Source organism: Centruroides sculpturatus, unplaced genomic scaffold (assembly GCF_000671375.1).
Source record: "Centruroides sculpturatus isolate CEXI.00-Female unplaced genomic scaffold, Cexi_2.0 scaffold1058, whole genome shotgun sequence".
In the NCBI taxonomy this organism is placed as follows: Eukaryota; Metazoa; Arthropoda; class Arachnida; order Scorpiones; family Buthidae; genus Centruroides; species Centruroides sculpturatus.
The window spans coordinates 104598-119744 of NW_019385289.1; the positions used below are offsets into that span (position 1 = coordinate 104598).

At 30.4% G+C, this 15147-nt stretch overlaps 1 protein-coding gene across 1 annotated transcript in view; it reads left to right on the forward strand.

Moving 5' to 3' along the window:
* LOC111637227 (voltage-dependent calcium channel subunit alpha-2/delta-3-like) overlaps window positions 1-15147 on the forward strand; it is a 130398-nt gene that overhangs the window by 82988 nt on the left and 32263 nt on the right. Inside the window, exons 24-26 of the mRNA XM_023382670.1 lie at window positions 304-365; window positions 486-565; window positions 816-861. Coding sequence (XP_023238438.1) covers window positions 304-365; window positions 486-565; window positions 816-861 — 188 coding nt within the window. The remainder of the gene's footprint in view (window positions 1-303; window positions 366-485; window positions 566-815; window positions 862-15147) is intronic.

The following is a 15147-nucleotide window of genomic DNA, read 5'->3' on the forward strand; positions in this document are numbered from 1 at the left end:
CTACTTGTAATAACTTATATCTATTACTACCATTTTTTTGTCATTTAGTAAAAATATCAAATGACATTATTTGATACATTTAGAGTACACTATCTATCTCATATTTGTCCTGGTGTTTTTTTCTTCAGAAAATACTTTATGTTGTTTTTGATCCTTAAAAGAATATTATAAACCCTAAGCTGAATACAGAATTCACATTTAAATTTTCATCAAATAAAATAATAAAAAAATATTTTATTCAAATCTATAATAAAACCCATAAACCTTTAAATGAAATATAATAAATTCAATTTAAATTTATAGAGACGTGTCGTCACCAGGACTAATACTTATTATTATGGCCCCATTGAAAATACTCCTTTCTCGTAAGTAATTCAAGAGAATATTTACACATTTATGGTTTTCTATATATTTATATATATTCTTCAATATTAGAAAAATAGTTTGGCAAATTTCATAAATCATGGCTTGCTTTGTGAATGCAGAATGGCTATATCAATTCCTGAACCTTACGGACATTATCGTGTTACTGGTCAAATTGAAGTGAAGTTAATGAAGGAAGATTGTAAGTATGATTGTTAATTAAATTTTTTTAATCATAGTTTACTATTATAAACTAAATAATGTTAATTTTTTAAAATAATTTTTATAATTTACACATTTAAAAGATTTTATTCATGTTTAAATTATTTTAAAAATTAATTCATAGTAAAATTAAATTTTAAAGTTTTATTTTAATCTATAATGAATTTATATTTTAAAAATAAATAGTTTATAGTTTAATAAATTTAAATATCACAAACTGTTCTTAAAAGGGAGAGATTATTTCAAAGGAGACAAATGGAGAGTTCATCCTGATTGGTAAGCAAATGATATTTTTATCTTACTTTTTATTTTTACTATTAATGTAAAATGGATTAACAAGAGTAAAATCTTAAATATTATGAAGTGCAATATAATATTATCTATTTTAATTAGCGTGAAATTTATGGTAGTACTTTATATCAAATGTAAACCCGGATATTTGATATTTAAATGTTTCTTATTAATATATTTTATTCACAAATAAACAAATTAAAATTTCTAAATATATTTATAGCAATAATGATAAAGTGAGACTTTATGAATTTATAAAATAATTACTGTATTAATCCATACTCACAAATTTGAGTAAAATAATTTAACAGTAATTTAGAGTTAACAATTTGAATTAACACTTGTATATAAAATGTCATGAAATTCATGCCAATCACTTTCCTTTATCTTCATTAGTAGTATATTGATCTCAGGTCAAAGAAATCTTTTTTTGATTCTATTATTCAAGATTTTGACATCACATGACATAATTTAGTTTCACTTTTATAACCACTTAAAAGTGTTTTTTGGTCAAATAAGCCAAAATGTTATGTCCTTTGAATCCAATGCTCACCCAATTCATGAATTACTCAGATGATGATTAATTCTCAGATATTTGGCAGTTACTAATGAAATAGTTTTGTAATAAGTAAAGCACAGTCTCTTAATGATAATATTATAATTAAGGGCCAGTTTAATGTGTTTAAAAGTCAATATATGTGCATACATATGCACATATATTATGCTGATAGAAGGGCATATCAACACTAAAAACCATTTTTTATCAGGAAACAGTTTGTGGCATACATTACAATAAAGAATTTTTCTATCTGTTTTAAATGCTTAGGATCCAAACTTATGTACTGTACATACTTCCTTAGCAATTCAGCATTAGTTTTTGCCATTTTATCCATATTGGTTGAATTGAACTTGATTTAACAGAATCTTTTCTGCACATGCTCTATACACAGAAGTTACTTTCTTATGAGTAAAGTGGTTAATCTCCCTTAATTTAAATAAACATTGTACTTAATATATTTAAATCTTTCAAAAAAACATAACATTTACAATAATTTTAATCTGATTAATTCAAAGAATTTTGAGAATTTGAAAAATGAGAGTCCCAAAAATGAGTAAATTTTTCATGGCAATGAAAAATTTAATCATTTGTGGGACTTTAAAAGAATAAGAGTTAGATGGTTCAAATTTAAAACATTTGAATTTTGTGAGCACACCAGTTATTAATTGGTGGAATGATATTTCTCATGTGAACTGTGCAGTGAATCCTTTTTATGCATGTACAAATAGCAGAAATGGACTCTAGATTATTTGAAAAAATAATCTAGAGTTACTTGCAATCATCCAAATAAGCTATAAAGTTCATAAAGGATTTGTTAGTTATAAAAATGGTCAAATCTGCAAAATATGCATTATCATACAACATTAATTTGACCCACTCAAACCCAAGTCATGTTTATATCAAGGTTCTAACATCATAGCATTTAACGAAAACAATATGCATGTACATACAAATCCAACCCTTAATCATAACAATAATTTACATATCCAAAAACTTTATTTAAAATGAAATTAAAATGAAAGAATGGAAATTAGTATATTAAAGTAATGAGTGTTTCTTAAGTAACTTAGTTTTACAGTTTAAACTTTATCAATGTTATTTATACAAGAATCTTGAATTTAAAAAGTTTCAATTTAAATTCAAATTAAATANTGGAATTACATTATAATTGCATCTACATTATAGTCAGTAGCAAGTTAAAATGGATATAGCCAATAACAAAATGGACATGGCTAGCCAATGAATATATAACAGAACATTAAAAGCAAACCTGGTCACAATTAAGTTTGTCAAATAAAGTAATCATGCATATAAATATAGAACATTACATTTAATGTTTTCAAGCCCATTAATTCATCTTCATGGACAGAAAATTTAATAGTATTTAATACTGCTATGTGTAGAGTAACACCAGAGTATTGATTTGAAATGAATCCTTGACATTAGAAATCTCATTTCTTAAAGATATAGGTAATAAAATTTTAAAAAATTTCAGTCAGTGGCAGTTTTAGGTATTGATAACATATTGTCAATACCTAATTCATAGACATTCAAGGATCCTTGGACTCCAGATTAAGAGTTTCTAAATAGAATAAAGAAAAATGCTTTTAATAGTCTATGAAAAAAATATAAATTAACAAAAACTAAGACAAGTTTTATGAAGTCAAATAGAAGTAAGATGTAATTGTCTTCTTAGATGTATTTTATTCTGTAACTCAGCATTGCCTGTTTTTTCTGAAAAGCTCCTATTTTAAGATATTTTAATATCAAATATCTTAAATTTGGCATAAGAAAATTTTGAAAATTAATTTATTATACTACAAAATATCAAATTGTATACTATATTTAGTCCCAAAATTATCCAAAATAAAAATAGTTGATATTGAAATAAATTAATAAGTTGTAGAACATTTACTAATATTAATATTAATAAATTTTTTTATTAAAGAATATAAATACTGTGTATTTATATTCTTTAATAATATATATGTACAAAATGCAAACAACTAAGCTGACCAATCTGTTTAATAGATTCAGATCTTTGGTTTAGATACATTTTTAATGAATAACTTTTAAACACTGAATAAAAATTCAAATGAGTGATTAATTAATTAATCATCCAATCACAACTATCAGAAACTTTTCCAAATTGTTCACATTCATTTCTGAAATATAGATATAACAGTAAAATATGCATTAATGATTTAAAATATTTTTAAATCTAATTAAATTGTGACCTTTTTCAATTATTGATTTTATAGAATTTCTTGTAGAATTTTTAGATCTCAGTAAAAATCAAATTTTGTAACTGATTTCAATTGATACCATTTCCAGAAACAAATTCTTTGACAGTTTTATCATATGAAAGCCACCCTTTAATCTGTCGATGATGATATCTAAATTGTCTGTAAGTGAATATTAGATGATTGAAAGGTTACATAAGTTTTGTTTAAGACCAAATGCAACAATTAATTCTAGATTAAAAGAGAAAAATATTTAAAAAATTTTTTTAGCCTCTTAATAAAAAAGTACATTATACATGCATTTAGTAGCTTTTATATTTTTGCATAATGTAAAAATATATTTAATTAATATAAACTTAACTTTAAGAGATGAAAAAGTGATATAAGAGAGAATTTTAAAGGTTTCAGATATTAATAAAATAATTAATTATTTAGAATATATTAAGTTCAAATTCTCATATAATAAAACAATCAATTTTAGAAACAGATTTCTTTATGATAAAATTAATGACAGATTTTTCTTAATTTAAATGATGATAAGCATCTATTAACTATAATCAGTAACAGATTCATGGAAAAACCACAGATGCATATGTCATTTATTGATTTATATATCTTAGCCAATTGAACAATTTTGTTTCATTTTATTTTAATAAAGATTTTTAGTATTTGTTAGAAATTATGGATTTGTTCATTTGCCAAATAAGATGAAAAATAACCAAGTCACTATTTTGTTTTAAAAACATTTAAAATTTTCTACAAGTAAAGAGTTGCTTTTTACATAATTATAAGTTTTTGTAGTAATGTTGACTAATTTGGTCTGGTAATGCCAGTTATATGTTGTATCCAAAGACATCAATGTCAGCCAGCTATAAAACAAACTTTATATGAAAAATCACAAGAAAGGATTGGGGTTGCTTATTGTGTTATAAGTATAAGAGAAACAAACATAAAACTTCCAAGCAGAAACATTAATAATAGCTGTCAACGTGCTACTTAATAGTCATAGTCTTGTATTCTCACTCTGACAGATGCTTGAAATAACACTTGGTTCATTGTTTTCAAAATTCATTATATTGTAATCTATAAATTGAAGTTCAACAATATATTAAATTTATTCACGTGACACTATATTTCTGTAATAGTTTTATGACAACTCCTTGCTATTAAATATTTGATAAGTATTTTATTAGAATTAATTAAAATGGTTTTGGAGATTTTACATTACTAATTAGAATGTGTTTCAAAACAGAAGCTAATTGCTAGATGTATATTTTACATTTACTTATTATAAAGCGAAAGACAAGATTTTCAAATTCTTTATAGACTTTTGTATAAATTAACTTTAATACACTTTACTTCTAACAGTTTACATTCAGAAATATATACCTTGAAATAAAAAGAAGACATTTAAAATATATTGATTCACTTATAAATTAATGTCAGATTTTTAGATTTATAAAGGTTTGAAATTAAAGTTTAACTAGTTTGGCTCATATTTATTGGTTCAGCTGGCATAAAATGACACATCTGTATAGCATAAAAAATACTTAAATCCAATTACTGAAAATTTTAAAATTTATACATGAGTTAGATTAATATAAACTTTATACAAACATTCCAAAACCCAATACATTAGTAATATGCCAAATTTAACTATAATTATTAAATTTAATAAGATTTGCTTCTAGTGACAAATTATTTAGAAATTAATTAAATAATAGCGAAGAAGTAGCCTGATTTAATCAGTCAGTCATTTGGCATAATATAAACTTTCTTGAATTTAGTTAGTAATAATAATTCTATATTTTTAAAATCAAAGAAGCNATTTTATAACAAATTTATTAAGGTGACCATTAAATATGACATTCATATAGGTTATTCGCCAGAAAACAAAATAGAAAATAGTTCATATACACTGATCCCATATTCTTGAATAATTGGGGCCAAATAATCCTTCAATAACATCAAATTCTCAAACTTTGAGTTCCATTTTCAATGATAAATTTGTAATTCGTTCCAAGACTTTATGTATTACTGCTGTTTTTAAAAATTTTCAGAAAAATGGATAGTTTCATTAAAAAAATAAACTGTGCAAAATTACATAAATAAATGGTTTATAGCACTGCAAAATTCATTTTATTTAAGTCAAAGAAAAAAAATAAACAAAACAGTAACATAACTTATGACAGACACCATACCAATGGTGAGTGCAGTGATCTTTTAGCATTGTGCCTAGCTTTGAACATCCAGTTTGTGTGGGCACCAACCCCAGTTTACAGTAGTACTTCCATTTCCCAAAAGGCCGAAACTTTTCACAAAAGTTGAAATTTTGGTGCATAAATTTCTGATCATGAATGATCAAATTCTCAAACACCGATGTCCACAAACATCGAGGGTATAGTGCAGGGATGGCCAACAGTTTTTATCCCCAGGCTGAATTGGAAAGAAAACTTTCCACGGGCTGAACCATAGGCTGCCCTAGGAAGATTTTGAGGTGGTGTGAGATCTCATTGTGGTGTCACACCGTAGAGACTGAACTGTAGATAGAGATTACAGATACATTTTTCACATTACCATGCTTTATCAACACACTATGCTGTATGCTGTACATACAAGATTTGTAATGGAGGGTTAACTCTAAATACACAGTGAGTTTTGGTTTTTTTTTTTCCCCCCATCAGAACTTTTCATTGAGCTATTCGGTAGTTAATATTGAAAGATTGATCACGGGCCACATAAATTCATTAGACAGGCCAGATCTGGCCTGCAGGCCGTATGTTGGCCATGCCTGGTATAGTATATATAGAAGAAAGAATTTGCCAATAAAAATTACTTAAAACATTGATAATTTTACTTTATTTATAATAAGTGATGATAAAAATATAATATTTATAATAATAATCAAAAATTTAATTAACATAAAAAATTTTATAACTAATTTGTGAGAAAATGTTATTATAAATTATAGATTTGTAATTATTATTATTATAAAAATAGGTTTATATAATAAAATGATATAAAATTTTTCATTCATTAGTTAAACTCCTGGAGATGGGTAACTTCAAAAATATTTGTGATTAATTTCTGTTTTTTTACAGCAAAAAGAAAAGTTTTGATTAAATTAATAGCTAACCAACTGATATATTGTGCAGCAAATGATAATGGAATAATTTTCTGCTATATTCATTTTTTTTTGTATGCTAAATTTTCTTAATAACACATCATGAAACTGATATAGAATTTTAAGATTTTTTTATGGAAGAAAACATTTTTAAATACAGTATATTTTGCAAATCTTGGCTAGACTGTTGTGATGTATAATGGGGACAACTTATGTGGAGGGTGAACAGTATCTGAAATGTATCTCAGATAACATATGTATACTCTCTTTAAATACTACATGAAAATGTAGTCTTGAAGCAGTGGTGTGCTATCCATGGAAGCTGTGGAAACACAGCTTTCCTTGTATTTTCTAAAATATAAATATACATTGTGCATTTATTTTCATATTTTAATGAATTTTGAATTAATTTAAAATAATATTTTATTATAATCGCATTATGTATCTTATTTCTATACTACATGTGAAAAAAACAATAAGATTGCTATTGTATATTTGAATATAAATTTGTATAAGCATATATTGTCAAATACGGGACAGCTTCCATGGCAAAAGTATCTGACTTGTGTAAAGCAACCAGATTATGTGCATTCATGCATGCGCTTTACAGAGCACCAACCTTACGCGGTTTAGCTACATACCAAAATATCATATAATGCTTCCAATGATTCTATCCAGGGCTGATACAGCTTCCCTATCATCAAATGTCATCACACGCCACCACTGTCTTGAAGGCATTTTAAACATTAAAAAACAGTTTAAATTAAATACTCATTACCAATAAAGCCACAAATATTATTAATTGATGCATAATGCATCATGTGGTCCACTACAATGACTTCTTATTGTTATTTTAGTTTGTGATTGCAATATACCATTGATTCTGTGACATCTCTGTTTTGGACATATTGTTTTATCCTTTTATATTTATTTTAGAATCAAGGAAAATTGATATAATTGATTTTTATCTTTTTCATTATTTCAAATAATGAGATTTAGATATAAATTTTATTATTTATAATATGATCTGCATTCATATATGAAATGTATGTATGTATGTATGTATATATATATTATAGATCAATTATTAAACTAAATTGAGATTACAGAAGTCAGATGTTATTTTGTTTTCTAGCAAATTATTATTTGAATTTCTAACCTTAACTTTGTGAATCACTGCCATTTTGTTCTGTTTCTTATTATATCTTTATTTATCTTTTAAGAACTTGAAGATTTTTATGTGCAGATAATTAATGGCATATGGATTATATTGAGACTGTAGATTAAACAAACATGGAGGAACTATATTGTAATACAAGAGTAAAAAGATATTGAAAACTAGTAGATTATAAGTCAAAATTTAGTGTTCATAAATGTGTTCCATTGAGACGAAAAGAATAACAAATATTTTCTTTTCTTTTATAATGTTACCATTGGAGAAAATGAGAAAATAACATTTTTTGGCTTAACTAAAAGAACGGGAGACTATCCATTGTCTTGACATGATAATTAATTTTTTCTTCTGCTTTTAGAAATATTGCAGAGATATTTGCATATATTGCAAAGTTGATCAGTGTTTAGATGTGTATCACATGATAGCTAAGTGTATTAATTTTTCAAAATTACGTGAAAGTATTTTTGGTGTTTCTACAATTTCTTTTGAAAGATTTTTGGGCCTTATTATTGTCGTTCAGATAGATTGGTGCTTAATTTTGTTCTGCTTTGCATTTGGAATCATTTGGTTCTGTGCATATGTGTTATTTTTTTCTTTAAATGTGTGTTCAAGCCTAAGGAATTTGGGAGACTACCCATTGTCTTGATATGATAATTAATTTTTTCTTCTAATTTTAGGTGGTTGTGGTTGTTTTATATATAATTTTTTATTGTTATTTTGCTTTGGATAGTTCTCTCCATGATTTTGATTATGCTGACATTTCATTTTATTTATTATTTATTGTTGGTTTTGTACAACTTGTATTATATACGTATATATATATATATATTCTGTAATAATTCATTAATTATAGTATTACTGTAATTTTTTTTTTACTGTTGTGTATTGATTTTGTAATTTGTATAAATTTATATTCCCTGCATCATGGGTGAAACCATTATGCATAAATAAATAAATAAAAATAAACTAAAAGAATATTGTCATTAATTTTTAATTCCCTTCTATCTTGCTTTCTAATTGTAGACAAGCTTCTTTTGGATTAGAAGCAGAGAGAAAAGGATATCAAAAGTCATACCTGTCAGTCTCTGCTTAATTACCCATCCAAATATCAATAGTGTCTTAGGGAAGAAATTTGAGAAAGATCAAAATTATTCTTATTCAAACTTTTAATGATACCTTCTTTGGATAATCTCTTTTCTTGTCTTATGGCTAACTTGATAACTGCTGATTTGGAATATTTAATTAAAATTAAATTAGTGGCTGATGGCTTAGATGATTTTTATCTGAATATTCTACAGGATCGTGTAAGCTTGTACTGCATTAGATACTGAATTTTTTTTCATTGTCTGTATTTGTCTGGTTCTGAAACAAAATTTTTTCAAATAAATAACTAGGATTATAGCAACAGTTAAAAACAAATGAACTAGTATATGGACCAAATCACTATAATGTACAGTACTTGTTGGATCATATGTACTGTACATTCCTAAACATATTTTGTAATTCTTTGAAATTCTTACTAATATAATACAGAGTATTAAAAATAAATATGCAGTATCTTAACTAAAACAGACATTAAATAAAAAGTAAAACCTTTAAGATAAAGAAAACTAAAATTTTTACATGCTGATTGAAAGTTGTATAAATTCTGTTAAATCATTTTCTGTTTCTAAAAATCAAATTCTGTTTTTTAGAATATTTTCTATCCAAATCCTTCATTGGAATTACATTATAATTGCATCTACATTATAGTCAGTAGCAAGTTAAAATGGATATAGCCAATAACAAAATGGACATGGCTAGCCAATGAATATATAACAGAACATTAAAAGCAAACCTGGTCACAATTAAGTTTGAAAATGTTTTATAGGAGAAACTTTATGGTATAACAATTTTTAATCAAGTGGCAGCCTATTGTATAAAGAAATTATTAAAATTATAAAAATTAATATTTTTGCATTGGAAATTTTATTAAACTACTTTAATGGAGTGAAAAAATTATTAAGCACCTTTCAAAGATCATAGGATGATTAATGTAAGAGAATGGCAAACTATACAAACAAATTGCTAAAAACCTAAAAATTCATCAATAACCATTCAGTTTGGTTAACTTTGAGAAACCAACTTATTCATTTCATGTTTTAAGAAATTAGTTCAATATTCCATTGATTTTGGCTGATTTCCCAAAGGTTCATTTCAAATCCATTACATGACAGCAACCTGTTTAGAGCTTTAATGATTTGGCATTGGAGCTATCCATAAATGACATTCACATTGGAAAGGAGGGAGGAGGTTACAACAAGTTAGACAAAGTCAGATGAGGGGAGTTGAGCTTCGGTGGATGTCCATTTATTTCATTAAATTTTATGCAGTTTATGCATTTTATTATATTCATTTCAAAATTTCTTGTTTGTTTTGTTTTGTTTCTACTTATGGTATCTGTTATTATAAAGTGATAAAGGTTTTAAGGAGGTCAAGTTTTGTTAGACATCCGAAGAGGGGAGGGGTTATGGAAATTTGAACAAACTCTCTGTAAAAGTTAAGAAGGCCGTACCAGAGGCTTAGCCTTAGAAGAGAAGTGAGAAGAAGATAAGAGAGGGGGAGGGGAAGATGGGGTAAGTATGATAGGAAAGTGTGAAGAAGAGATTTGTGAGCATCCAGCACCCTGCTCCGTTTATTGGAACACAAATAAATGTAATACAAAATGTAGGTACATGCCTGAAGAAAAACAATGAAACTGCTCCAATTTGTAGAGTACAACAGACTGCGGATTTAACAAAGATCATAATAGACAACTCGCGACTTAGCGAATACAAATGTACATGACAGTTTAGAACGAACAAAACATAACATAACATAACATAACATGAACCCCGGCTTGGGGGAACCCTGAAAACCTAGTATTAGTTATACTGGTCCAGGGGAACATAAGAGGGACAAGTAGCCTGAACCACTAGACTTGCGCATATAAAAGAAAGAAAGTTAACCGATCAACCGAACTTAGCGAATACAAATGTACATGACAATTTAGAACGAACAAAACATAACATAACATAACATGAACCCCAGCTTGGGGGACCCTGAAGACCTAGTATTAGTTATACTGGTCCAGGGGAACAAAAGAGGGACAAATGGCCTGAACCACTAGGCTTGCGCGTATAAAAGAAAGTTAACCATACAACCTTGCCAGGCTATCCAGGCTGGTTGCATTGCTGAGGCAGGTTGCGATGAGCACAAACACAAAGGTAAAATATTTGCCGGCTAGTCTGTTGTCACTGGAGAATGGAGACCATCTTGGCTTGCGGTGGTTCCTGAGGTAAAGTTGGGAAAAGTGTTCCCTGTTTTGAGAATGAATGTCTTGAATTTTGTTTTGTAATGTTGTTAGTAAGGAAGTCCTGACTTCGACAGGGCCAGTGGAACCCCTGAGAATACATTATATGCTTGAGCTGCTTGCGATGAGTGACGTGTTTAACACAGGTAAACAAAATGTGTTCTGGAGTTTCATCTTCTTCCTGGCATTCACAAATACTAGTCCCTTTGTTTAAGAACCTGTTGAGATATTGTTTGAAGCCACCATGACCAGTAATGTACTGGGTAATATGAAAATCAGGATTGAAGTGGCTCAATTTATCCCTCCCTTTGACGTCCGGGAAAAAGTTGAAGGTCACTCTGCCTGTCATCTCCATGGCCCACCTCTCTTGCCACCTGTTGATTGTGAATTCTTTGAGCTGGTTCTTTACCCAGTTATAGGGAACAAGCGAGAAGGTTGGACCATTTAAATGACTTATAGCTTTCTTTGCCAGAAAGTCTGTTTTGTTGTTACCTATTTCCCCAGAATGCCCTTTTGTCCAATGAAAGTGTACTTTGATGTGATTACTTTTCAGATTAGACACCATGTGGATGATATCTTTTATTAGCTTGAATTTAGTGTTCATTGCTTTTATTTGGTGAAGAGCCACCCTGCTATCGCTAATAATTGTTATTTCTTCTTTAGTCCTGTTATTGATCGTCCTCTGAATATGCTCCAGGGATTTGAGGATGGCCAGACTCTCTGCCTGATTTATCGTACAGAAGGGGCCTAGTTTGTAATAGGCTTGATGAACCACCCTATTATTACAATCTATTTCTACAAAAGCTGCACCTACCCCCATTGGGCCTTTTGACCCATCTGTGTAAAACTTTGTAGCTATGTTTTTGTTTTCATTTGTGCAAAGTACCACTTCTGGGGGATCAGTGACCGGGTGCATTAGGTAGTAGTCACTGAATCTATCAGATCCATGGTTGTGGATTTTGACTGCAATGTCTTTCACTTCGGTAGGGGTGGTCTCAGATATGGCCAGCTGATCAGAGAAATGTATAAGTTGGAAGTCCCAATACTTTTCCGAGGCTTTAAGGTCGAGGGGGACAGAATTTGCAATCACCTGCAGCCCGCTAGTCGAGGCCGTGCGATAGGCCCTGCACACTGTGATGAGACAGCTTCGTTGAATGGCGAAGCTGTCTCAATTTCCTTCTAATTTGTTGTTTTCTTGTTGCATACTCCCAAATCTCAGCCCCATACAGGACTGCTGGTTCTATTGCACAGTGGTAAATGAGTGAAGAGCTTTGGTAACTCAGACCCCAAAGGTTCCTGCTAATGGATCTCAGTGCATGAGCCATAATGATGGCTTTTTGTTTTATGTATTCTATGTGCAACATCCAATTCATTAGACAATCTACTTGAAGCCCTAAGTAACTTATTTTATCAGTGCACTTAATCTTTTCATCCTGTATTGTAATCCTCGGCTTATTGTAGAGTGGGTTCACTCTCGGGAACACTGTACATTGGCATTTTTTAGTATTGATGATAAGTTTATTGTCAATAGTCCAGTTTTGTATCATCTGGAGGAACTGGTTCATCTCTCTTTGAAGAACCTCCTGGTTCCTATGGGACAATAGTACAAGGGTGTCATCGGCAAACCCTATTATCTTAGCTCTCAAATTTCCACGTGTCTTGTCTTGTATGCATAATAAGCTGTTGTACAGTATTAACCAAAGAAGGGGGCCAGAACTCGAGTCTTGGGGGCAACCTCTCGTGATTTGTTTAGTGATCATGTGGCCTGGTAAGCCCAGCCTAGCTTGCCGATTGGATAGAAAGCTCCTATAGAGCCCTAGAATGTTGGAAGGGCATTTAATGTTCTTTAAGGCTAAAAGAATAGCAGGCCACCAGGCATGATCAAAAGCTCCTTTTATATCTATGGATACTGCTAGGGTGTGTTGATCCTTTGTCTTAGATTCCTTTATGGTATGTACTAGTTCCTGGAGGGCCAAGGTAGTGCTTTTCAATTTTCTGAATCCATATTGTTGAGGGTGAATGATCTTGTTAGTTTCAGTATGATGCTGAAGACGCCTGGCCAAGAGAGAGTCTAGAATTTTGCCCAATATTGGGAGCAAAGAAATGGGGCGATAATCAGTTGGGGTGGTGGGCATAGCACATTTTGGTATCAACCTGATAGAAGATATCTTCCAGCTGACTGGGAAGTATTTCATCTGTAGACACTTATTATATATAACTAAAAAGTGAGCTGGAATAACATTGAAGGCTCTTTTTTCCATTTGACCTGTGATGGCGTCTGGTCCTGGTGCCTTTTTGATGTTTATTTTCTTAAAGAGTGCTGCTATTTCAGTCATTGTGAAATTTTTGTCGTCTTCAGTATTATCTTCTTTTGTGCAACATGTCCTGATGTACCGATGGTAGGAGTTATCCCCTTGAGGATTATCCACAGGGAAAAGTGTATCCAAGATGTAGTTATTAGTTTCAGTAATACTTTTGGTGTAGGAACCATCTTCTTTTTTGATTGAGGTACATGCAGGTTTAGTTTTGTTGAATGCAATGTAGTAGGGTATGGTCCAGGAACCTTTCTCCCCCACTTTAGTACAAAATTGTTTCCAAGATTGAGTCCTTGCCCCATTAATAGCTTGTTTGTACTTTTTCTTAGTTTTCAAGTATTCCCTACGTAAGCTTTCCTTGCTGTTCTCGTTAGCCTTCCTAATGTCCCTTTTGGCTTTCCTCATCTTCCTCCTGAGATCCTGAAGCTTAGAGTTTCACCATACAGTTTTGGTGATATGGGTTATTTCCCTTGTAGCTGTTTGGTAAGCAGTGTGCAGGGTTTGGGTGAGTTTTGCAATAGTGTTGTCCAATTCTTCAGGTGTCTTAATGTAAATGAGGGGATCCCGATTCCAAAGGGTTGCCACCAGGTCCTCAAAGACATCCCAATTGGTATGCTTGGTCTTGATAAAGATGGCTGTAGGAGTAGTGCAGTCAAGAGTGGTTAGTATATAGTTATGATCGCTTGGTACTATATAATCCAGAGTCTTGCAAGAGTGAATGAATTTGTACATGTTGCCATTGCTTGTGCATATATCTATCCAGCTCTCTCCTTGTGCCGAAGAAAACGGAAGAGGAGAGGTGTTTAATGAGTGGAGCTGATTTTCCTCTAAGAACTCCCTGAAGGTGGTTCCCCGTGGGTCTTCTTTTTTCGCAAACCATAAAGGAGATTTTGAGTTAAAGTCTCCCGCCAGAAGGACAGGGTCGTTAGCCAATGCCTGAATGGTGTCCCTAACTTCTTGTAGAGGTTCGAAGATGGGGACCGAGGGTGGAAAGTAAGCCGAGATGATGTAATAATTAAGGTTTCCATGCTGGATGTTTACCGTTGCATGATATTTGCTGCTTAAGTGAGGATGGAATTGGACCTGTAAGTTAGAGTTGAAGACCACGACAGCTGCCAGAGTAGGCCCATGGTGATTTATCTCAAAGACCCTACTTTTCCCCAAGAGTGCAGTTTTATTTTTATATGTGTAGGGCTCTTGCAATACAGCAATGTCGATGTTGAGGATGGTAACATCCCTAGAGAGTTGTGAGGCTGCCGCTTTGCTTTTTTGCAAGTTGGCTTGTAAAATATGAAGGTTGTGGGGGGGAGGAGTGCGGTGGGTGGTTGCATTCACAGTGTTATATATAAATCTCATTATTTTTTAATTAGAAATTTTAATAGACTAATGTCAGATAAATCTTCAGCAAGAAAATTTTGTAAAAGATGTTTAAATGGTTTTGAAAGAGAATGTACTTTAAATGAGCATCTCAAATTTTGTTCTAATCATAAATATCAAAAAGTATCCACCCCGAAAGGAAAAGAAG